The sequence below is a fragment of the Prionailurus viverrinus genome, chromosome B4, assembly GCF_022837055.1.
Source record: "Prionailurus viverrinus isolate Anna chromosome B4, UM_Priviv_1.0, whole genome shotgun sequence".
NCBI lineage: Eukaryota > Metazoa > Chordata > Mammalia > Carnivora > Felidae > Prionailurus > Prionailurus viverrinus.
The window spans coordinates 118,845,923-118,872,849 of record NC_062567.1 but is presented as its reverse complement, the minus strand read 5'-3'; the positions used below and the strand labels follow the sequence as shown (position 1 = coordinate 118,872,849).

At 39.6% G+C, this 26,927-nt stretch overlaps 1 protein-coding gene across 2 annotated transcripts in view; it reads right to left on the bottom strand.

The window, feature by feature from the left end:
* Positions 1-26,927, bottom strand: part of ANO4 (anoctamin 4) — a 395,947-nt gene that overhangs the window by 126,300 nt on the left and 242,720 nt on the right. For both annotated transcript variants that reach the window (XM_047866608.1, XM_047866607.1), the window contains one exon: positions 18,506-18,637. In XM_047866608.1, the coding sequence (XP_047722564.1) occupies positions 18,506-18,637 (132 nt within the window). The remainder of the gene's footprint in view (positions 1-18,505; positions 18,638-26,927) is intronic.

Sequence of the window (26,927 nt, the reverse complement as noted above, 5' to 3'; positions counted from 1 at the left end):
CATTAATTTCTGCTAAAATAACTGCTGGGTTTCAGTTTTCCCGAAAGGAGCCTGAGAGGTCCAGGGAGCTAGAAAAAGAAAGATTCTTTGGGGAAGGGAGGGTCCCTTCTTTCTTTCTCTATCTGAAATCTTCTATCTATCTCTATCTCTATCTGAATCTCTCTATCTTCTCTATCTGTCTTCTCTCTTTCTCTATCTGAAATCACATACCACATAAACGACCACCCACCTATCCTGCTTGTTAATCTGACAGGAATATCACCTTGGTATCAACATGGTTTCTGAATTTATATTTCAAAATATTTAAATTCCAAGTCTGATTTCTACCCTACAGAATTTTTTCCCCTTTCTTCTGCTTGTCTTTGCTAATTTGTATAGAAACTTTCTTTCCTAAAAATATGGAAGGTATTTAAAACAAAGTAAAACAGTGCAAGATATCTGCACCCTAGAAGAGCTCATAGACTAAAGTGTTATATAGGTACAAAATACTATTAACATAAGGTATTCCTCGGTGGATTGCTTTATTATTTCCAATTTGCTGTTTTTCTTTGTGAAGATTATATACCACTACCCATTATCATGGACTTGCAGTCCCTTTTCCTGGGGAGAAGTCTAATTTCCCACCCTATTACCATGCTTGGCCATAAGACTTGTTTTGGCCAATGGAATATAAGCAGAAGTGATTATCGCATATATGAGCAGAACTTTGAAGAGCTAATGTGTGGCTCTACCATTACCGTTTCCCTCTTCCATAAGAATGCATGTCTTAGGTACAGGCTGCATCATCAACCAATGTTCCATGAGAAGACATGGAAAGCAGAGCTTCAGCTGACCCACAGCTAGTATGCTATGTGAACAAGAAATAAATCAGCTGCTTTGAGTAAGACACTGGGATTTGAGAAATGTCAGTGCAGCAGAACCTAGTGTAATCTGACGGGCACAGTCTCTAACCCAACAAAGACAATCCTGTAATCTATGGCTTAATTTACTCTGTCCTGAAGAGGATGGATTTTTTTCCTCCCTTGTGGATAAGCTATGCCAGTCCACATAGCAAAGTGATGGCAGAGAGGGAGGAGGTTTGTGGGGAAGAGAGGAACTTTAGGCTGTGGAGGCTTCAGTGGAGGAGGGATATTTCTGTCAGAGGGTGTGAAGACAGGGTATGAAGGAAGAAGAAATGATGATAGCCAACAGTTGCTGAGACCACGTACTTGGCTTCTTTTTTGTGTCCTTTGAGAAACTTGAGTAAAAACTGGAAATCCCTGCTAATTACTTTTGGCTGCTGAACTGTGCTTTGTGCAATATGGAAACAAATAGTTGTGGTACAATATAATCACTGCATAATCACAGTATTTACAAAGGCTAATGGGCCCAGAAGTCTAATGCCATCTGCATGAGACATGAGGGGTTTAATAAAAATGACAACATCCGGGGCACCAGGGTGGCTCAGTCAGTTAAACATCCGACTCTCGATTTCGGTTCAGGTCATGGTTTCACAGTTTTTGAGTTCCAGCCCCACATTGGGTTCTGTGCTGACAGTTTGAAGCCTGCTTGGAATTCTTTCCCCCTTTTTCTCTGCTCCTCAACTGTGCTCTCTCTCTCTCTGAAAAATAAAAAAAAATGTAAAAATGACAACATCTGAACTAGATCCTGAGAGAAGAACTGGCTTTCACCAGATAGTGAGAGGAAGAGCACACTTTAGAAAGATAAAACATCAGTCATGGGATAGTTAGGTAGCCTCCACTGCTACGTAGTAGAGCATTTGACCCATTCAGCCTAGGAGACTGGTGGGGAGGGGGAAATAAAGCAGTTTTGTGTGCCACGTGCTAAGGACTTTGAACTTGATCCCAAAGGGCCTAGGGAATCTTTGAAGGCTCTTAAGCAAGGAAGCAATGCTACATGTGGCAGTGTGTTTTATTCACTGCTAAAGGTGCTTGGCAAAGGGATGAGGAAGGGTGGAAATCCATGATATTCTGCTTGTCAAACTGTGGGCTGTGAATTCTTAGAGGAAGGGTGTCCTTCTAAGGTGCCATGTGGGCCCATGGTAGGAGACTTGCATGTGACCCAGCTACATGGGTGTGATGGATAGATATGGGAGTAGGGAAAGATGAAGGAGTTGAGCAAACTTATAATTGTGTATGCAAGAGTTAGTGGCTGCTTTGACTAAGGCAGTGGCAGTGAGGTCAGAAAGGAGGAGCTAGGACCAAAAGGAGTGAGTGGTGATGGTGGGTGATGAAAAAGATGGTAGTGTCAAGGCTGGTCAACATGTAGTGGAAAACACAAAGCTTATGGTGTTGGTGTAGTATTGGGGGTGAGTGAAGTGGGAAATGAGAAGAATCAAATTTATCTCCAGGGATAAAAACATTTCTAAGACATGGTTCTGAATTAGCAGTCATTTGAATAAAATACTATTCACAAAAGCCATAGATTTAACTCTGGTCGTTGCCCCTCGCCCAACCAGTACCATTCTCAGATATAAGATGCACCCTGCCCAGGTCCTGGATTTTAGAGGGCTCATAAATCAGCCTCCCAATGGGTTGCTTTCCACAGGGTGAGGTATTAGCCAGGCAAAGAGGAAGTGACCACCTAGAGTCTGACCCCAAAATCACCTAGGCCACTTTAGGGTCTTTGTGGGCCTCTCAGGTCTACCTGAGACAATTCTATGCCTACCAAGTATCCAAGCTGTTTTCAGGGGACATGAATGACATGTGGACATGGGGCCGGGGTGTACACACACATGAGCCTGAGGCCCCTCAGGGTGGGATGGAGCTGGGGACAGGAAGAGAAGAGAGCAGGCCATGAGTGTGGGTGAAACCATTTTTCCACCAATAGAATGGGTTTCCAAGAATCCTGAGAACTTAGACATTCAGGTCTTTATGCAGGTGTATTTGTCAAGATAGAAAATGAAACTGTTGTACTTGTTAACATGATTTATTACTTCTAATTATTTAGACATATGGTCTATAGGCTTCACTTGTACTCTTGCCCCAAGCCTTACAATTCTTCTAAGCAGGTCTGCCCTTCCTTTAGATTTAAGAGTGTGGATTTAAAAGAGATAAATCTATTGTCTTTCATCCCCAAATCCTAATGAAGATAAATATGAGAGCCTGGGTTTGAGTGTGCTAGCAGAGTAAGAGTGAGCTTATGGAATCTGACTGTCCAGGAGGGTTTCCTGAACTGACTTATCTTCTCTGTTCCATTTTTCCATTTCTAAATGGATATAATACTACTACTGGTCTCATGAGTAACCTGATATCTAGTGATTGCTTGATGAGTGTTGGCTGTGTATCACGGAAGGGGCATGGGTTTGAAATCAGGCACATTTGGGTTCTAAGCAGACCCCAAAGTCTGCTTGTTACTGTGTACCCTTGGACAAACTGTTTAACTTTTAGGACCCTGGATTCTACCTTCTGTAAAGCAAGGACAATGAAATGATGTTGCAGGGTTGTCGCAAAGGTCAAATGAGACAATGAATGAAGGAAGAACAGGCAGCACAGAGCTCCCCACTGATCTCCCTTGTTCCTACTGACCATTGTTCCAGATGACGTAATGCACAGTGTAATTACACAGTATGCAATCCATCCACAGATGCAGTCCTAGCTCCCTTTCTTCCCTTTATGTTAACCCTCGCTTATTTTATTGTATGTAAATTTGGCAAATCTTCCCTTTTCCTATAAATGCTTTACATTGCCTTTCTACCATTTTGTGTGTAAAATGGTGTCTTTCCCATCAAATTTAATATGCTCAAGTTAAAATTTTAAATTAAAAATATGCACACATAAATATATTTATGAACACAAAATCACATTCTCTACTATAGTATAATACTTGGCACAAAATATATTAAAAGTATGTGTTGAATGAATTGATGAAAGAAATTGAACATGACACCAACAAGTGGAAAGATATTCCATGATGATGGACTGGAACAATTAATACTGTTAAAATGTCCATACTACCCAAAGCAATCTACAGACTTGATGCAATTCCTATCTAAATACCAAGAGAATTTTTCACAGAACTAGAACAAATGATACTAAAACTGTATGGAGCCACAAAAGACCCTGAGTAGCCAAAGCAATCTTAAAAAAAGAAGAACAAAGCTGGAGGTATCACAATCTCAGATTTCAAGATATACTACAAAGCTGTAACAATCAAAACATTATGGTACTGGCACAAAAACAGACACATAGATCCATGGAACAGAACAGAGTGTTCAGAAATAAGCCCATGCTTATATGGTCAATTAATCTACAACAAAGGAGGCAAGAATATACAATGGAAAAATGACAGTCTTTTTCAATAACTGATAATGGGAAAACTGGAAAGCTACATGCAAAAAAATGAAACTAGACCATTTTATTACACCATACAAAAAATGAACTCAAAATTGACTAAAGACCTAAATGTGAGATCTGAACCCATAAAAATCCTAGAAGAGAACATAGGCAGTAATCTCTGGATATCAGCCATAGCAACATTTTTCTAGATATGCCTCCTCAGGCAAGGAAAATGAGTATAAAAATAAACTATTGGGAATACCCCAAAATGAAAAGCTTTTGTACAGCAAAGGAAACCATCAAAAAAATGAAAGGACAACCTATTGAATGGAAGAAGCTATTTGTAAATGATATATCCAATAAGGAGTTAATATCCTAAAATATATAAAGAATGGATTCAACCTGACACCAAAAAACAACCAAAAAAACCCAAAACCGAACCAAATCAGAAAACTCCCTAATCTCATTTAAAAATGGGCAAAGAACCTGAACAGACATTTTTCCAAAGAAGATATACAAATGGTCAACAGACACAATAAAGGGTGCTCAACATCACTCATCATCAAGGAAATGCAAATCAAAACCATAATGAGACATCACCTCACACTTATCAGAATGGCTAGAGTCAAATGGACAAGAAAAATACATGTTGGAGAAGATGTGGAGAAAAAGGAACCCTCATGCATTATTGGTGGGAATGTGGAAAATAGTATGAAGTTTCCTCAAAATATTAAAAATAGAAATACCAGATGACCCAGTAATCCCACTACTATTTAATAAAAATAAAAACACTAATTCAAAAGATATGTGCACCCCTATGTTTATTACAGCATTATTTACAATAGCCAAGATATGAAAACAACTCAAGTTCCTATCCATGGATGAATGGATAAAGAACAGGTAATAAATATATACAATAGAATATTACTCATCCATAAAAAAGAATGAAATCTTGCCATTTGTGACAACATAAATGGACCTAGAGGGTATTATGCTAAGTGAAATAAGTCAGACAGGAAAAGACAAAAACTATATGACTTCTCTTATATGTGGAATCTAAAAAACAAAACAAATGAATGAAGAAACAATCCAAAAAACAGACTCTTAAATATGGAGAATAAACTGGTGGTTGCCATAGGACAGGAGATGAGGGAATAGGTAAAATAGGTGAAGAGGATTAGGAGGCACAAACTTCCAGTTATAAAATAAATATGTCACAGAAGTGTAAAATACAACATGGGGAATATAGTCAATAATATTGTAATAATGTTATATGATGACACATGGTGACTACACTTACCATGGTGAGCCCTGAGTAATGCATAGACTTGTTGAATAAATATGTTGTATACCTGAAACTAATATAACATTGTATGCTAATAATACTTCAATAAAAATTATTGAAATAATGAGTTAGTAAATGAAAAAACTATTTACAGATGGATAAATGACAAAAAAATAAAAGGTTTCTAAGTAACTGAATTCATAGTTGGTCCTACAAGTACTAAGAGAACACAGCTAACTAACTACTGGGTCTCCAGACACCCAATGGTGCATTTTACCCACATGACTGGGTGCATCTTTTGCCTCTTAAACTAGATGCATTAAGTTATGTTCTATCTAAAAGAAGCCACCTCATCTTCAGAAACACAAATCTCAGGCTGTGTGGCTGGTTTCATTTTCATTTCAGTATAAAACTTTCCAGGATATAGATGGGTTTCCCTTGACTTTACAGATCAATAGAAAACAACCTGCATATTGGGTATACTAATGCTGAATAAGTGATTGCAATAAAAAAAGTGTTCTGAGACAGCTGTAAGTCATGGGGGCACTAAAAGAACATTAATCCTACCTAAATCAATATCAGTATCTCTTTGCCTAAAGGACTCTCTAAAGATGTCAGATCAATGAAAACACCAGAAAAACTTCAAACAGAAAATAAGAAAAAGGTACATGCTGGAAGAATGCATGGCTTTAGCTACCCATGTTGACAGGGTTTAGAAAACACATGTGCATACATTTCTGATAAATGTGAAATGGCAATGTGTCCTGCCTTTAGAGCTGCTGTAACAAATTACCATAGACTGGGTGGCTTCTCAACAACTGAAATTTATTTCCTGGAGACTGGAAATCTGAGACCAGGGTGTTCGTATGGTCAAGGTCTGGTGAGGGTCCTCTTCTGGTTGCAGACTTCTGATTGTATTCTCCTATGGTGGTCAGTAATCTAGCTCTCTGGTCTCTTCTTTAAGGCACTAATCTCATTCATGAGGGCTCCACCATCATGACCTAATCACCAACCTGAGGTCTCACCTCCTAATACCATCACAGTAAGAATTGTCAACATATGAATTTGGAGGTGGGGAACATAAACATTCTGTCCATAACATACCCACAACACTGAATGACATTTAGCTTAAAAGGAATGCTATGCCAGTTCAGGTCAGATATTTAACTTTGCAAAAATTAGTTTTTGTCACCTCAAACTTTTTTACACCAACTACAACTTTTTAGGGATTTTTCCCAAGAATTCTCATTGTACTTATGGTCATCCTCCTTCTCCACGTCCGTCACCACCACCACCACCACCACATCTATCAATTATTGAGTGCTTTATCTGGGCCAGGTAGTGAACTAAATATTTTACACAACTCATTTCATTTAATGTCCTTAAATCTTATTACCACAATCCTTTCTTCCTTGCTTCTTTCTTTTCCTTCTGTCAAAACTTACCTATCCTCTGTTCTAGACCCTTAGGGCTCTGTAGATTGGCCAGTCTATAAAGACGTGCTAGGCAGAGTAATGTCAACATCTTAATCCCAGTATTAGGGATTTTAAGCCATATGTCAAAGGGGAATTAATATTTCAGATAGAATTAAGGTTGCTTGTCAGCTGACCCTAAGGTAGGGAGTAGGGAGGGAGGGAGATTATCTTGGACCATTCAGGCAGGCTCAGTGTAATCATAAGGATCCTTAAAAATGGGAGAGGAAAGAATAAGAGTCAGAGAGGGAGGTAGGATGACAGAAACAGGGTCAGAGTGAAATGATGCGATGTTAGAAGAATTCAACCACTGTTTCTGGCTTTGAAGATGAAGGGAAGGGCCCGGAGCCAAGAATGTAGCAGCCTCTAGAAGCTAGACAGGATAAGGAAACAGTTCTCCCCCAGAGCCTCTACAAAAGAATGCAGCACTGCCATACCTTGACTTTAGCCCAGTGAGACCCATGGCAGACTTCTAACCTGCAGGGCCATAGTACATTTGTGTTAAGCCATGAAATTCATGGTGATTTGTTATAGTAGCCATAGAAAACTGATATATAACGTTAAAAGGATAAGACTGGAGCCATAGTGCCTTATCTTAGAATCCACATCCTACCACTTACCCGCTGTGTTTCCTTGGGCAAGTTATTTAACCTCTCTGTGCCTGTTTCCTCCTCTGTAAAAATGGAGATAATGACTATACCTTCCTCATAGGTCTAACATTCAACAAACTCCCTACTGTTGTATTGAACTACTGCCTCTGAAGTTGTCTGAGTTTTGAGAGGGGCCTTCTGGAAATACAATGCTCCAAGAAATGACTTGCCCTAATGCTAACAGCCTCGGGCCCCACAGCTGTCTAGTGCAGGAGAACTTTCTGTGGGGTCAGATTCTTAGGCTCCCATACAATTATGACTGGTAAGCAACTTGTAGGCCCAGTCTTGGTGACACCATGTAAAATGACCAAATGGTATCATACACTGATTTATAAAAATATGTACCCATTGGTTGTTTTTATTACTTCTCAAACACAAATATACATTGAAATGGAACATGAGGCTATTTGCTTTTTAATCAATTCTCAGCTATAATTTTTGCAGAATGTAGTTTAAATAACAAAGATTTACATGAGGTTAGTTTAGGATATACTGCTGAAGAGAAGTCTAAATTCCTACAAAACATTATAGCCACGAGCAATTAATCCTCCAGAACCATGCTGAGGGACATACCAAAAACAATCCCTGGAAAAGCCTACAAGATGTTTGCTATAAGGAGGTTGCTAAGGAAATTGTTCACTGCTTTATTTACAGCCCTCCTCCCTTTTTTGTGCAAGAATTTTATTTCTTGCAAATGCTAGGAAAATGCTAAGAAAGGCTCTGCTTCACTAAGAGATTGGTTTTCTTCCTCTCTGACAATCAGAACCACATGACTTCCTGTGTTTCTCCCTCTGCTTTACCCACTATGATTAAAGCCCAATTTACTGGCTCATTGATCAACCATTACAGATACATAGGACATTGAGGCCTGCAAATCTGAGCCTTTCCCCCCACCCCCTGAACTTGAGTGCCTACTCTAAATGATATTCTCCTTGGTTAAGAATATTTACTTACATTTTACCATTTCATTTGTTTGTTTACATCCGCCCCCAAATGCTTTAACAAATTCCAAAGGCAATCAGATATGTTTGTATGCACCTGTTCACACTAGTTTAATGCGACTGGAAAATAAAGTGTACTTTGGTTCTGCCCATGTGGCACGTACCTGAGGTGTCAGCATTATAGAGAAAACACACTTTTCTCCTGTTCATTCATCTGCCATTGACTGGAGTGACTATGAGCAAACCACTCAGTCTCTGTGACCCTCATCATACCACTGCATCCTCAGAGTTGTAATGAGTCTATGGTGCAACTCTGGAATACAGGAGTTGTTTATAAATGGTGGCCACTATCACCTTTTATCCTTGCAATTGTTGCTACCACTACTTGAAGATGACCATCAGACAGTTATTTGACTGATCACTACCATCCATACCTCACTGCCATGGTTTTCTGGCTACAGAGAACCTCCCACCAACAACCCTTCAGCAATTTCCTCCTGTCCTTAACAGCCCTCATTGGCCCCAGCACCAAGATTTCCATGGTCAGTGCTTTCTTAGCACTAAGAGCTGTGTTGTTTTGTTATTCTCTAGACTTTTTTTAAAATTCCCTAGCTCATAATTTATAAGGGGAGAAAAAGGCACGTAAGCCAATTTCATATCAAGTGGTCTTTTATGTACACAATTACATTTCACATATGCACATGACAATGAATTAAAATACATGATACAGGATTTCAGGATCTTGGGGTCAGGCATTAATCCTGATAATAGAATTTAATAACCAAAAAACTTGATAGGAAAGTCTATTAGCAAAATTGAGACTAAAAACAAATCAATAAGCCAAGGGTAAATTCAAGTAGAACATGGAGACCACAACTGACTATTTGACTATGGTTTTCAACTTCTCATGTGGATATTGCAGGTTTAGATAAGAGAACCAGACTCTAAAGTCCCATCTCCATTCTCCAGCAGTGGCAATAGTGCCAACTCCGCTGTGCCCCTTTCCTGTTCTGTTAGGTCTTATGATCAAAATCATACCCTGGGTGCCACTGGCTGTCAGGCAGGAACTTCCTGCCCTCAGTAGCTCACAGTCTAGCAAGGGGATAAAGGCATGTAGGCAAATTTCATTTCAAAGGGTCTTTTTATCATGTCTATTTCATATATGCACAGGACACAAACTAAAATGTTTTGTGTACAACCAACCTTTGCAAGGAAATTGGTTGATACTGAGTTATATGTGATGTGATTTTCACTGTAGACTTTCAAAAGCTAGAAATTCTCTCACTGGGATGTCTGCAGTTGCCTCCTTACTGGCTCCTGCTTCTACTCTTTGCTACAGCCTGTTCTTAACAATGTAGTCACAATGATACTTTCAATAGTTAGGTTAGACTATCTCTTTCCTTTGTAAAAGCCAAGGCGGTATATAATCAGCCTCCCTCTTTCCTTTCTAACTCATCACTGTTGACTGTATCATCATTTTTTTCCAGCCACAGGATCTTACTTTCCCCCCAAACACACAAATGTGCTCACAGATTAGGGTCTGTGCTTTGGTTGTTCCCTTACCTGGAACTCCCTCTAAGTACTTCCCTCTTATCTCCTTCAGGTCTTTCTTTCCCATTTTTATTTAAATTTTAGTTAGTTAACATACAGGGCAGTATTGGTTTCAGGAGCTGAATTCAGTGATTCATCAATTACATACAACACCTAGTGCTCATCACAAGTGCCCTCCTTAGTACCCGTCACCCATCTAGCCCATCTAGCCCATCTTCCACCCACCTCCCTGCATCAACCCATAGTTTGTTCTCTATCATTAAGAGTCTCTTGTGGTTTGTTTCCCTCTCTTCTCTTCCCACCGCTTCCAATATGTTCATCTGTTTCTTAAATTCCACATATGAGTGAAATTATATGGCATTTGTCCTTCTCTGATTGATTTATTTCATTTAGCATAATACATTCTAGCTCCATCCGTATCATTGTAAATGACAAGATTTCATTCTTTTTGATGGTTGAGTAATATTCCATAGTGTGTGTATGTGTGTGTGTATACACACACACACACACACACACACACACACACACACACATATATATATATATATGTATGTATATATCACATCTTCTTTATTCATCAGTTGATAGACATTTGGGCTCTTTCCATAGTTTGGCTATTGTTGATAATGCTGCTGTAAACACTGGCTTCATGTGTCCCTCCAAATCTGTATTTTTATACCCTTTGGGTATCCTTCAAGTCTTTTTCCAATCACGACTTCTATGAGGCCTCCTGAAGAATATAAACACGGTCTTTTGAAAATTTAACCTGCATCCACCTCCCCATGCCACTGTTCTTCATTCTCTAACCCCTACTCCTCTTTTTCCTTTTCCATAGTACTTATCACATTCTAACATGTTTTACAATTGATTTTTTAAAAATGTTTACCTCAGCACTACTGACATGTGTGGCTAGAGACCTCTTTGTTGTGGGGGTCACCTGTGTACTGAGGGATGTTTAGTGGCATCCCTGCCCTCCATCCCCTAGATACCAGTGGCACTCTCTACTTCCACTGTGACAACCAAAAATGTTTCCAGATCTTGCCAAATCATGCCCCTATTGAGAACCACTAGTTTATAGTTTGTTGCCAGTTAGCCCCAACTACAAGCTAAGCTCCAGGAGAGCAAGGATCTTGGCCTATTTATTCACAGTTGGTTCCCAAGCACACAGAAAAATAACAGGCATGCAGCGTGTGAATGAATGAGTACCTATTTAAACATATGCACATAACACAAACATAAATTTCAGAATATTCTATTAGGAAATGGTCAATATTTAATTTTACCTCATTTTTACAGGTTTTCATAAAAATAAATTAATGGTAATAACAGGAATCAAATTACAGGGAGAAACGGTTTTTTCTGTGTATATCTAGCACAAACTTTTTCCTGAAAGGCACTTCAGAATTGATCTATTTCTTGAAAGTATATATTATATATCTATTATAAAAAGTGGCATAAATCTTGTCTACATTTCCTTTTCTCGGTCTACCAGCAAAAACCTTTATTATAAGTACCAACCTTAACAAGTAATTGCCTCAAGGATATTACTGGTAATGCCATTGTAAAAATGAAGGGCAATGATACTCAAGGAAGCCAACATTCACAGGCAAGGAGGTGCTGAGGAAAAAATTAAATCTTAAATAGATTTGTCTATCATAATTATCAGATGCAACTAGAGTTTAATTGATCTAGAGAGTGGGTGGTCCTGCCTGAAGGATGTCATGTAATAAAAACCAGTAGAACAATAGTTCTCAAGTGGAGAGAGTGGTGTGATTTTGAGCCCATCCATCATCCCCACCCCTCCAACCCTGGCAAGGAAAATTTGGCAATGTATGGAGACATTTTTTATTATAATAACTGAGCAGGGAGGGAGCAGCTGCTAGCATCAAATGGGTAGAGGCCAGTTATATCCTAATGATCCTACAACACACAAGACAGCTTCCTACAGCAGAGTTATTTGGTCCAAAATGTCAACAGTACACAGGTAGTAGAGTGTAATGCTTAAGAGTGTGGAGTCTGAAGCATCCCTGTCTGAATCTTAATTCCTACTCCATCACTGAGACAGAATGCCTAGTTGTTCAGCAAACCTGTTTCACTTTCCCTCTTGGGCATACAGATAGACTAGTTACCTTAGCATTCCTTGCGTTTGGGGTAACCATATGACTGAACTCTGGCCCATGAAATGTGGGTATAAGTGCAGTAAATCACTTTTAAGCCTGGCCCATATAAGCTTCCTACAAAATTACTCATCTCTCTTTTCCCATGTGTCAACCAGATGCAAGGGATCCAGGGGATGGCAGTTACTGGAAAGCAGCAGCCTGGGTACTTGAATGACTGCATGGAACAGAGACACTGCGCTTCCTTCCTCATGGTAGCCTACACTAGACAATGATGTGAACCACACATAAACTTCAATAGTGCTAAAGCACTGATATTTGGGAGTTGTTTCATTGGGTGGACTAGCCTACCTATGTGACCTACTACAGATTCCTTAACCTGCTTGTGCTTTACTTTCCTTATCTATAAAAGGGTGGCAATAATACCTCCTCTCTTATAGGGTTGTTGTAAGGATTAAGGTCTTAAAATAGTGTTTGGCATCTAGTAAGAGTTTTCCTATGTGTAGGTCCACCTTTGGCGATATATAAAATGACTGATGGCATCATGTCTCTTATAGACATGTATACTCACAGATTTGCTTTTATTGTTTCTCAAACATTGATAGATACTGAAATAGAATGCTAGGCTATTTGTTTTTGAATTTATTCTCAACTTTAATTTTTTGTACAAGGTAGTTCAGAGTATAAAGGTTCATGATTAGATTATCCTGTGTTGTTTTTATTACTTTCATCCTTACCCCATGCATTTAATGGACAAATACTGAGCATCTATGGTATGCTAGGCATTGTGTTAGGTATTGGAGATATAATTATGAGCAAAACCAGACATAGCATATGCCTCCCTGCAGTTCAGTTTTCTGGAGAGGTATTAATCATATTTTGCCCAAATAATTATATAGTTATGGAATTGAAAATAAAAAAAAAATGCTCCATAGGAAACATGTGACTAAAAGAAAATACAGCAAGGAGACCTGGTCTTTGGATGGAGGAGATGAGGGCTTCCCTGGGAAGAGTTCTGGAGTTAGTTTTTGAAGGATTAGTAAGAGTAAACTAGGGGGAAAGGGAAGAAATGGGAAGAGAATTCTGAGAGAGAAAACCATGTGTGCAAATGCCCTGAGGGAGAGTGCATCTGAAGAACTGAGAGAGGCTCTATGTATCTGGATCATAATTGCAAATATCTAATTGCAGAATTCAAATCATGTCAATAATATAACAAATAAAGTATAGTTTCATAAGGGACCTTGCCAAATGCTCAGTAGGTCTTGTTCAAATCAATTTGGGACAAGCAATCAGTCCCATTTACACATCAGAAATTAGCTTGTTGATAATCCAGGTCCTAGAACCAAAGTAGTGTGAGACGATACTGGAGTTGTTTTATTGGGGGGATTTTTTTTGGAACCAGCAAAGACCTTGTAATCCTGGGATAATGACAATATAAACTACTATAATTTTAAGTTAAATTAAAAGTTTTATTGTAATCCTACAAAGACATTTAAGAATATTTATCAAAATAGTAAAGAAATCAGAGCATCAATAATTTTGAATAGTTTTGGTATAAAGTGACAAATTTAGAAAACATTATAATTATAGTTATTTTGCCTACTCTTCAAAGTATAGTGTTCAAGAGTTTTAGTCACATTAAAATTTTAATTGTAATTTGCACTTTCTATGAGAGTTTAACTTACTGCATTTGTAATAAATTTTAAATGTTCAAAAAATAAGAAGTGAGGGTGGGAGACAGCAAAGGGAGACGAGGTTAGAGAGGAATTGACCATGTAGCCAGGCCATCCAAGGTCTTGTAGGTCACTTCAGTAATTTTGGTATTTATTCCAAGGTTTTTAAACAGGGTCAAGTGACATGAGTAGATGTGTATTTTGAAAACATCCTTCTGTTTGCACTTGGGAGAATGGATTGATGGTGGGCAAGGATAAAACCAGCGAGATCTGTTGTATTACCTCTAGGTTTTAGAAGTGAGATAATGATGGTGGAGATAGACAAAATTGTTAGATTAAAGAGACACTTAGCTTGTAAAATCATCAGCCCTTGGAAATGTAGTGGATGTGGGAAGTGGAAGTGAAGAAGAGGATTAGAATAGGTTCCTGACTCTGATTTCAGCAACTGCACAAATATTAGTGCCATAAATTGGACTGGGGACAATGGAAGTGGACCACACTAGAGGAGAGAACGTGTTGAATTGAATTTGGTTTGAAATGAGTGTGCAGTGATCTAATTGTCTATATATACCATCTATATTCTTTGCTCACATAATTGTTCTATTTTCACTTTTATGTACTCACTTCTCATCTAATAAATCATTATCAAGCACCAGCTATGAGATTCAAAAAATGATGACACAGATATAGTCTTTCAAGGACGTTATAATGTATATGATAATATATTAAGAACTATGATAGAAAAAATAAATATTATCAGATATAGAAGAATGCACCTCACCCAGAATTGGGGGTGGAGGTAGGAAATCTTGGAAGGTTTTCTGAAGGAAACACATCTAAAACCTAAAAGAAGGGAGCCTAAAGGGAAGGGTACACCAAGCAGAGGGAAGACCATGTGCAACAGGAGACAAGAGGGCATCATGAGTTAAGAAGTTCAGAGCAGTGCATTATGGCCGAAGTGCTCAACAGGGGAATGGAAGCAGGAGCTAGTGAGCCAACTTAGGAGTCTGGGTTTTATCCTGAGTGCAAAATATTTTTAAGACATCATTTCCACTTTTAGCACATTAACCTCCTAATTTTTTTCTTTCTTTTTCCACTACATTCATGTGGATACACACACACACACACACACACACACATATCTATTATTCTCTCTTATTCCTAGACAAACACAATATTAAATAGTCTGCAAAACCAAGAAGTCACATGGGATTCTGGACTGCATTTGGAAAATCAAGAAATCATATCATAACCCCTACAGCCCATTTATCAGCTACTTCTAATTACTTTAAACCCATTAATGTCACCTTAGGGAAGCATCTTTGGGGGATTTTTTTTTCTGATTGTACCAATCATTTCATTATTTAAAAGTTTATTTAAAAGTTTATTGAGAGAGAGAGGGGGGGGGGGGGAGAGAGAGAGAGAAAGAGAATGCACAAGTGGAGTGAGGGGCAGAGAGAGACAGAGAGAAAGAATCCTAAGAAGACTCTGGCTCTGCACTGCCAGCGTGGAGGCTGATGTAGGGCTCAAACCCACAAACCATGAGATCATGACCTGAGCCAAAATCAGACACTTAACTGACTGAGCCACCTGGGTGCTCGTGTACCAATCACTTCTAACTTGACAGTCAGTGCTCTATAAGTCTTACTTTTACACATTTATTAAAGGGATGTTATTTGTCTGTTAGTTATGCTAACTAACTTGGATGTAAATTAAACAATAAATAAATTAAAAATGGGTAAAAAAAAAAAAGACCTATCCGGAACATGCCCTCATCTTTTACCTGAGTTCATACACCCCACCCCACCCCATCTCCGCAAAAGGGATGTTGGCTGTGTGGCATGACAATTCTCAAGGAGAAAGAAATCCCCACTGCCCAATGACGTTCATAGACCTTTGTTTAATCCTTCATCTCCCAACTGCATGATGGAACTGCCTAAACTACCCTTTTGGTGCCACTGAGGCCTGGTTCATATGTTTCCTTCATTCCAGCAGTCCCTCTGCTTTTTCCTCCTTGGTTCTCCTATCTCGAAAGCTCATCTTCTCGAAAGCTCATCTTCCACTGATCACTCTCTTTTTTCAAACAATAACACCAAGTTTTCTCATACTCTTCCCATTCACAGAAAACCACCTGTAGTTCTTCAAACACCCCATTGTTTAGTGCTTGTTTACTTTTGCACACATGTTATTCTCTCTCGAGATATGCTTCCGCCCCTCCCCCCCTCCCCCCACTTACATACCTGGATGTAGGTAAGACCCACCCCAAGCATTATTTTGTGTGTTCAACCCTTATTTCTTAGAACCTCCCTCCTAATCTGGAGTATGGAGCACTCTTTCTTTTAAGGCACACCCATCATACTGTTTACAATTATTCAAAATGGTCTTCTATCTTTACTAGGCTGGGGTAAAGACTCTGTATTTATCTTTATATCCTCTGTACCCAGATGGTGCCTGGCAAGAAGTAGACATCAAATAAGTGACAGCTACTTGAATCAACTACTCAGTGAATCGATGCCCAAACATCAAAAAGGCCTCTCAAATTTGTAATAGAGATGGCTAAATACCTCTGTGATCCCACAAACTATTATCCTTAATTTATCATATACTTTAAAATACTTATAAAGATAGGATTCTTGGTTCTATTCCCTAGAGATCCTGATGGGTGCCAAGGTGCTTCTGACTTTGAGAACCCTGCTAAAAATTTGTTCTAAAGCAAGAAAGAACATCAGAAAATGTAACCAGCAAGAAGATGAGTAGTGACAAACCTTCCTCTTCTACTTAACTATATCCCTTTAAAGTAAAGCAAACCCCAGGCACATACTGTGTATTTCATTGATTCTTCCACTCATCTAGCCGCCTACGTATCCATTCATCCACCTATCCATCCAAAGACCATGAGATGTTCCTGAACTGTGCTAGATACTCTCTTAGGCAGGTGAGAAGTAAAGGGAAAATTCTGCATGTAAATCAGCCTCTACTCCAGAAGATTTAAAACATACAACCACTTGTCTAAGAAACTTAAAGATGAACAGAATAGGCATAGCAAAGGTTTAAATTAAGAGCAGGACCATGTCCGCTTTCATCTGTCTTTTGCTCTTAAAAAAACCCATATGTTATAATCTGTAAGTTAACATGAAACCTTTTTAATTTCCTATTTCCTGTGGAAGATTTAACTGGGATTCTGAGGCCAAGTTGTGAGTTTTAGATCTTCTTCAAAGTCTTTTAAATGTTCACATAATGTGGCTGGGTTGGCATCAATCTGACTTGTGGGGATCCAGAGTTTGGCTATTTCAGAGGCTTACAAAGTTCCTTCCTTTGCATTAATACATTATATATGTTGATGCAGAACATTTACTCTTGTTCTTTTCTCCTTCGCCCTCTTAAAGTCCAAAGACATTAACTGATTTTCTGTTGCTGAAACAAACCCCCAATTGTATGTTCCCTGCAACTTGACAATTGCCCTTTGGTTTATTATCTTTTTTTCCTCAAAGTTAGCAACCTATTTTTTAAATTTATTTTGAGAGAGAGAGAGAGAGAGAGAGAGAGAGAGAGAGAGAGAGAGAATATGAATGAATGAACGAGCTAGGGAGGGATGCAGAGAGAGGGAGAGAGAGAATCCCAAGCAGCTCTGAGAGCGCAGAGCCTGACACAAGGCTCAATCTCATGAACTATGGGATCATCACCTGAGCCGACATCGAGAGTCAGGCACTCAACTAACTGAGCTACCCAGGTGCCCTGAAAGCTATTTTTTAAAGATGTCATCCTTTCCCTCCACTTGGGTAAGTCATTTTTACTGAGGCTGTCTCTATGGCTGGAGTAGGGAGAGCCAGGAATTCCTGATGTCGGGCTGAGAACAAGGCTATGCCCAACTTATCTATTTGCCTTCTGAGAGACTGTTTTTGCCTAGCTGCTTACAGTCTTTGGCATGTCTTCTTTCCTACCACTGACCCTACCACCTGATTTCTTGCCATCTCAGAAACTTCAGAGTCAACTCCCTATCACTTTTGCAGTTCCTCAAAGGCTCAATTACTTAGCCCCACCTCCACCCCTGCCCCCCCCCCCCCAGTATATCAAAAGTGACAAATTACTGTTTGGAGACTGTCTGACAGATGAGCCAGCAAGTGGGCTGCTAAGGGATATGGCTTTTCCTGGGGCAACTTGGTGGGTTGCTGAAGAAAAGGTGTTTCCCTGTCTGCTGGTTAGATGTTGATGAGCCTCTAGGGGCTCTGAGCAATAGGGACTGGCAAAGCCACAAAACAGAAGAAGCCTGGGTCTTGGAATCACCAAGAAGAAGGTTGTTCACCCAACACACATATGAATGCATGTTCTATTGTGTCAAGCCACTGAGATACAGGGATTGTTTGTTAGAACAGTTAGCTTACCCTAATACAAAAGGATATGAACACTCACAGGGCTTTCAGGAAAGAAGGGCACTAAGCTGTTCCTTCCACATGCCAAGGACTCAAAGGCGTGCAGGAGAAGGCTCTACCACAGTTGCATGTCCTTAGTAAGACAAAGGCTTTCACACGAAACACTCACTGGTGGATCCTTTGCTGGCTGAAAGGGGCAGTGTAGCAGTCATTCTCCTCCAGGTCTGGCAGTGTCTCCTTGTCCAGCCTCATGGGCTTCTTAGGTAACCATCTCCGAAACCTGCTTATTTGTTTATCGATCCTGTACATGAAAGGCAAAAAACCAAAGGGTACAGCATATCAGCATTGTCCCAAAACACAGGATGGAAGTCTCCATAGAGCTGTAATTATGACACCACACACCTTAGGCACTCTCACTGTACTCATGATACCCCCATTTTATACACAGAAAGAAGAAAGCCTCAACTCAAGTGTTTTTTAAGATCTCACTAAGGGGCCTCAATATCATTGTCTATGAAATAGTAGCCGAGAGTTAAATGTCCACCCACATGCCAATAAATGACCAAGACTGAAGGCTCTGGGAAGGAAGTGGATAGCCCCTTAAGCAAAGCAGCAGAGACCTCAGCTTATTACGTTCTGTAGGTTCTAGAAACTTATTTTGTATTTGTAAAGTTTCCTTGGTTAGGGACGTGGTCAAGCTGTAGTTAACTTTTGGCAGGGAAGCTGACAGCACATCCCAGTGGGTTGACTGTGTGCAGAGAGCGTGATGTCATGATTTGTTTCCTGCCTCTCACATCATCCCTGAGCTGCCTCTCAGCAGATAGCAGACTGTTCAGCTTTCGTATCTGTCCTTCAAGCTGACTCCATGGCTCCCAAGATACTGGGACATGATGACCCACACACACGTGTCATTTTGGCCAGAGTGCACAATGATGCCAAGTCACAGAAAACAGAGTTGTTACAGGTGGTCTACAAGCCACAGATTTCCCTTGGCCCCCTCCCCATTCCTTCTGACTTCTGCTGATGAAAACATCTGTCTTCTAAGTGACCAAACTGTCAATCATTCACAGAAAACCACTAGAAGGAGCAAAATTGACAGCACACTTTAAAACAACTTTGCTACCTGCGGTATCTATACCACTAAAGAAAGTATTTTCCAAAAGCACATATCAAGTAGCATCTCCATGAGGTAGAATGAACAGGAACCATACTCATTTTACACATCCAAAAGAGACCCATGGTGAGTAAGTATCAAGCTCAAATTACCCAGCCAGTGAATAAAGCCAGGAACAGAATTCAGGTTTTGAATTCTTGATTTTAGGGATCATCCTATCAAAGTAATTCATACTAGAAATCTTCACTTGAGGGCTACAGAAGGAATAGACTGCTCTACAGAAGAAAATATCTAAATGCCTTTTCAGTCTAGTAATTAAAAACACATGGAGTTTGGGCAGGTTTTTTTTTTTTCTAATTAGAAAAAATTTTAAATGGCAATTTATCCTTTTCAATGAAACTCCCAGGTGAAGGAATTACTTTTTACATAGCCAGTCCGCTCCAAGATGAAAAATAATGGTTAACTCTTTTGCCACTTCTTTTATTCTCAGCAGAATTCCAGCCTCACTACAAGTCCATTGTGCCTGGTGGCTGACCTTTCTTTGGAACCCTTCAAAGTTCAAAGTAGAAAGCATCTCATAGCTTCTCTAGGTCCTTCCTCTCAAAGACAACTCATACCTACCGTCTATACACACACAGAAATAAAGATTCTACTCATTGTCACGTACCCAGAAAAGAACAGTACAGTGGAAGGGCTCAAGGCCCTAAGAAGGGGTAAAAGTTCTCATCTCCTCTATCCTTTCTCCTCCTGGTCCTCTCCTCCCTCACCATCTCTTTAAGGATACATGAAGTATAGTGACATGATGCTGAGAGGTAGTATGACACAGTAATTGAGAACATGGGGGTGAAGTGCCTAGATTCAAATCCTGGTTCTGTAAATATTAGCAGTGTGACCTTGGCCAAGTTATTTAACTTTGCTGTGCCTTAATTTCCTTATCTATAAAGTGGGCAGGATAATGATACTCAATTCATAGGGTTGTGGTGATTAGCTAATCACTATGTATATAAAGTCTCCAGAAGAGTGTCTGGTGTAAACTAAGTACTGGCTCTTATTACAGTCTTTTCCCCCCAAAATAAGAGTTTGAACAACCTGCTTGTCTCTTAAGATTTCTTTATTTTCAATTGAAAGTTAATTGTGCTTCACCAGCATCTACAACTTGTCCAAGTTTAATGATTTAGTCCTTAAATGGACTCATAAATTATACTTCTTAGGCTAGGCTGGTGGCCTTCTCCATAACTCTTGGCTTTATTTCATCTGATTGCCTTTAAATTCGTTCAAGAAAGAGGACATTGGCCCAGAGGCTTTTCATAATAGAGCTTTTACCTCCCACACATCTCTAGTCTGCAGCACTAATCGGATTACACTTTGCAAAGTTCACATTCTTATAGAATCTGGGCTCTGCGTGCAACAACTATGAATTAAATCCAGCTGGGTACAGTGCTCAGCATGGATAAAAACAAATAAAGCTGTGAAAAATCGGGCATAAATACTCTATGGGAATGAAATGGCAGCTTTCAGCAACAGCTTGTAGTAGTACAATTTAAAAGAAATGTGGAAATGGTGAAGAGAGAGTAGAACAGGGTAATGAAAATGATTCATTGAAAAATGAGGAGGGGCCAGAAGAAGTGGAAGGAAGAGAAGAGAGACTCCTGAAAGAAGCTGGGATGTGTAATTGGGGTGCCTAAATCCTGGCTCTGTTGCTTATCAGCTGTGTGACCCTCCACAAATCACTCACCTTTTTAAGGGTTTTAAAATGGAATAATCATCACGATCCCCATCTTACTGACCTTGCAGGGTGGTTAGGAAGCTTACAAAAAATGGTGTGCATGAAATGCTTTGGAGAAGCTGCCAGGCAAATAGAGTGTTATTAATAACTTCTTGAGTACCATGGAGGCTAATCTGAAAGTGATCAAAAGCAGAGGAACTGTACTTTAAAAACATTAGGATGGAATAAATATATTCAAAAGATATCTTAAAAACAAAACACCTGAGACACCAACTGGGGTGGGGAATGTGTGAATCGGTCTTCACTGGGGTAGCTGAGCAGAAGCAGAAGAACAAAGCATGGACTGGATAGCTTCCATCACACAGGCTGGTCCATATTATATGCTGTTAAATGATATAAACAAATCAAATGTGGTCAGAGGTCTGTGCTCTTCTGGTTGGCAGAATGTCTCCTCAAAGATGTATGCACACTAATCACTGGAACTTGTGAATATGTTATGTGACATGGCAAAAGGGACTTTGTAGATTTAAGCAGGATTAAGGAACCTTTAGAGAGGAGAGCATCCTGGTTTACTCAGGTGGACCCAACCTAGTCATATGAGCCATTTAAAAGGAGAGAACTTTCTCCAGCTAGAGATAGCAAAGATGAGGCAAAAGGTAGGGGGTGGTCAGAGAGACTCAACAGGCTATTGCTATCTTTGAGGATGAAGAGGGAGGGCCAGGATCCAGGAAGTGCAGGCACCCTCTAGAAGCTGGGAATGACCTTTGTCTAAGAGCCTGTAAAAAAACTGCACAGAACTAAATTATGCCAGCAACCTGAATGAACCTGGAAGAAGATTCTCCCTGAAAGCCTCAAGAAAAGCCCAGGACAACCAATACCTGGACTTTAGCCTTGAGAGACCCTGAGCAGAGAAACCAGTTAAGTCTCCTCCCTTGGACTACTGGCCTATAGAATAAACTTGTGTTGTTTTATGCAGCTAAGTTTTCAGGAATCTATCACAATAGCAAACTAATTAGGAAACTAATATACATCTTAAAAAAGTCTTGGTCTGATCTTCTCCTTGAGAAGACCATGGCTGGTCAGGCTCCCAATGCTGAGGATGATGTACCACATGCTACTCCACCTGCCAGTCTGGTGGCTCTGGGAACAAGGGTCTGTTTCTCTGTGGCTGGATGACAACTGGCCATTCTTCAACAAACACTCCCATCCCAGACTGTGTTTAGACATCACTGAGGATCTTCTTCCACAGTGCAAGAAGAAATACATAGTGCAAAATCCACCAGGCTGGAAAACATGAGACCCAAGTTGGGTTTCTGATTCTGCTGCTTCTTAGATACTACATGTTTCTGGTGACTTCGGAAATAATACCTTGGCGATATCACCCTAAAAAAACTTGAGTTATTAAAGAGCTTTGCTTTTCACAATATAATGGGTAATTTTTCATATAGAATGATGGACTCTGAAGTTGAAGTAGGTTCACGTCTTAGTTGTACATCCCCCTAGTGGTGGGTGCCATGCTAAGCAAATGACTAAACCTCTCTGAGCTAACACACTTGCTTCATGAGGCATGGTGAGGACTACACAAGATAACAAATATCAGGTATTTGTTCAATGTCTTCAATGTACAAAATGCTCAGTTCAGTGGTAGTATCTAGGATGAAGAAGAAGATGATGATGATAAACTTTTATGTAGAATTATTGATGGGAATTCAAGAGCTAAGATTGTATACTGAAGCATAGATTGAGGTCTGTGCTCTCATCTTCATCTAATAAACTTCCCTAAATTGTCAATCTTGAAATCTCTTAGATACAGGAGTCGAGAAACCAACTAACCAGAAAGTATCACATTTGTGTCTTTAGTATACGAGTTGAGCCTACTTAACAAAATCTCTTTCCACTGACATGGAATAGCAAAAAGAAAATGTTAGCTTAATGATTTAGTATTAATTTTGGTTGGACACATTGCAACTCTCTTCCATTTCTGCCATTTGCTAAGCAAAAGCCCTCTTACAGAATGCATAGGCAAATCAATAGAGACACAATGAACTGAGCATCCACTTGGGCATTTCTGGCCTAAACTGTCAAGTTAATATCTGAGCTAAAAGGTGGGCACTTTACAGAAAGTTGATATTACAGAAAGTTCATCCCCCCCCCCCCCCCCCGTAGATTCTGGTTCATGGCAGGTCAGGTCCCGAGTAGCTGCAAAGAGCTGGCAGCGCAGCACAGCACAAGCAAATGGGCAGGAAGTGCCACCTCTGATGTGCTGTGCCTTCCCAAGGTGTGTCTTAGAAATGTGCTTTGGGAAGGCTCTGCTTAAAGCTGTTTGGCCCTTGGTTTTCCTGAGATGTAAAGGGGAGACTATCTTACCTACCTTAGGAGTGGTGAGAATTAAAGAAAAGGCCACAGGCCAACGGACTTCACTCCCCACATACTAACCTATCAGTAGGTCTTCATAAATTACCTACTGCGTGCAGAGTCCCCACCTGGAAGCTGTGGATATACACTGAAGAAGACAAAGGCCTTTACCCTGGAACCACTAACAACCCAGGAGGGAGCCTGTACTAATGACAACTTAATTAGGCTAAATTAAATGAAATAGGCTACTTCAGAGACACCTACTTTTCCCCAGACCAGAATATTATAATAGCATCACACTTCAAACAGATTACATTTTCAGGAATGACATATCTGAGGGAACCTACAGATAAATCTTTTTTTTTTTTTTTTTATAGTGGAGGTACCACACAGAGCCTGACATTGCAATAAATGAAGCCCTTCTGGACTGATAACAGACAACAGGAGCCTTGGATTTCTTTTTCCTCTTCTGAGAGCCAAGTCTCCTGTATTTATAGCCTCTCCTTGGATAGGAGTTAGGATTCTTTTAGGTCACAAGGCTACTAACTGGGGCACAACCTAAATATCTTATAGAAGAGTCTAAAGGCTTTGGAACATTTACATATATTAATTTTTTAAAACAAGGATGGAAAATACAAGTCATTTTGTCATGTGCCTGTATACTCAACTGATAAGATTACAACTGCACTGAATGTATAATGTAGTAGGGGCAACATTCTGCCAAAGAATTGCAAAGGATAACATCAGGCAGGTGCGTGTGGGCAGTGGATGGAAAAGGAATGAGTAGTAGTGAGACTTCAGCTACAAGCCACTCACAATTATCAAATTTGTTACTTTGTAATCACATTTTCTACAGACTATATTTGAATTATTTGGTGAAGGCAAAAAAAAAAAAAACAGGCAGAAGATAGATGATAAATTTCCTCTCTTTATTGGATAGGCAATTTATAATGCTTTTAAGTTTGCCCGAAAAGTCAAAGGAGCATTTAATGGACCAAGTACATGATGAAAATAGCATTTACCTCCAGAATATATGTCTGAAATGCCTGAGTGTACTTTATGGGAGTCAGGTGACTTTTAAAAATAAAGTTATTTGTGAAAAGATGCTTAATTCTCTGCCTGTTCAACACAAGTTTATTATAATTTATAATTTATCTTATCATTAAAAGAGATAAATGTGTTTCAGGGATTCTTTCATGAAGTAATGAAATTAAATATCATTTATGTGGATGAAACTAAAAGCTAAATTAAATATCCATATCTAGGATGACATGAGAATTTTAGAATATTGGAGTCAGTGTTTTATTAATGGTGTACAATCAGGATAGCAAGATATAGATGCACCTTCAAGATGGCATATCAGAGACACTCTTCATAAGAGTTAAAATAGATAACAACATTTCTGACAAACTGCATTTTAAAAATTACACCAGATACTGGGCTTCACTAAGGTACACCACTACAGGAATGTGGTAAGCAATGAAGCTTAAGAGGCATTCTGAATCAGTGCGTCATACTACCAGTTAGGGTTTCTTTTCCCTTCTCTTTGTCGGAGTCTTCCAGTGACTTTCAATGCCCAAATTCTTCTATGATTATGACTTATGCAGTTGAAGTAGCATCGACTTTTTCAGGCTAAAGATTGATGTTTAGTAAGTTGTTCAAGAAACAAGGATTCCCCAAACCCTTACTCACTCAAAACCTCTCCTCTACACGCATGGAGAATATGTGGTTGGTCACCTGTCACAATCTCTTCTGCTTCCTTCCTCTTGGCTACTGTTCTTAAGCCTATCCCCTTTCTTTTCCTCTATCTCAAAATTTACCAAGGTAGTAGTGAATCCTCCCTGCTTCTGATTTATCAGGGCCTTGTCCATTCTCCACCAGCTATAATTTGGTTTCCATTATCCTCCTCTAATGTGGTCATCATTCTCAAAATATATTCCCAGACCAGCCGCATTAACATCACTTGGGATCTTGACAGAAGTGCAAATTATTGTGCCTCACCTCAGAAACAATGGGGATGGGCCAAATAATCTCAGTACTAAAAAACCCTGAAGATAATCCTGATGTCCGCTCACATTTGAGAACCACCTCTCATGGGACAGCTATCATGGCAGTTATCACTAACTTCTAAATTATTTTAAATGTTTATTTAATTTTGAGAGAGAGAGATAGAGACAGAGTGTGAGCAGGGGAGGGGCAGAGAGAGAGGGAGACATAGAATCTGAAGTGGGATCAAGGTTCCAAGCCGTTAGCACAGAGCCAGATGCGGGGCTCGAACTCACGAACTGTGAGATCATGAACTGAGCCAAAGTTGGACGCTTACCCAACTAAGCCACCCAGGCGCCCCTAACTCCTAAATATTCAAAATCGATTCTCATCTCTCAGCCTTCATCAGAAGTTGAAGAACACCTATTCTTATGGGAACTCATTCCTGGTACCTTTGACACAGTCCTCTCTTGGGTCTCCTCCTTAAATTGTTCGTTTTCATCCTTCTTCCATTTCTTCCTTCCTCTTTAGTACAGATTCTCCAAGGAATTGCCACTGGCCCTCTTTTTGTACTTTGCCTCCTTCCCTGGGAAATTCCATCTACTCCCCTCGTTCAAGTCATGACTTCTATATTTCTGAGTCCAAAATTGGATTCTCTAGCTTCACCTCTAAGCTCAACTGCTTTGCCATCATTTCCAGAGGCCTTCAAGACACCTATGTGTCAAAGACCTACTGTGAGTTATACTACAGAATTATTAAACAAAAATCATCATCTTTCTCACCTGTACCTCTTCTGGATTTTCATTCTTCTTTTACTTCCAACATTTTCCCAATCCCTTAGGTATGGAAACCTCTTTCTCTCCCTCAATTTCCAAATACTTGCTAACTACTTTTGCTTATAATTTCACAATCTTTCTCATACACTTTGCCTTTCTGCTGTAGATTATTTTTTGTTTGTTTATCCAGGGAGAAGAACTATAATCTGAACATTTTTTTCAAGTAAAAACTAAAGACATACAGAGAGAGAGAGAGAGAGAGAGAGATTATGACTTATTTTAAGGAAAAACTTTTTAATAGTCAGGTGCCCACAGCTGTATTCGGAAACTCCCTATTTCCACAGATATTCAAACATGGGCTGGCTGACCCTATAGCAGAAGTTCAAGTATCAATTGAGTGGTTGGACTTGATGACATTTGATACCCAATCCAACCTTGAGATTTATGGTTCCTTTTATCACCATTTTCTTTTAAGTCCTCATTGCTCTCTCCTCCCCCACAGTGTAACTGTTTCAGTTCCAAGTCTGTGATACTTTTGGCAGATCTGGTTTTCCTGTGCTTTTTTGGTGTGACCTCCTTTTTCCTCACTCATATCCTCTCACATGTGTAAAGAAGTTCATTTGCCCATTCACTG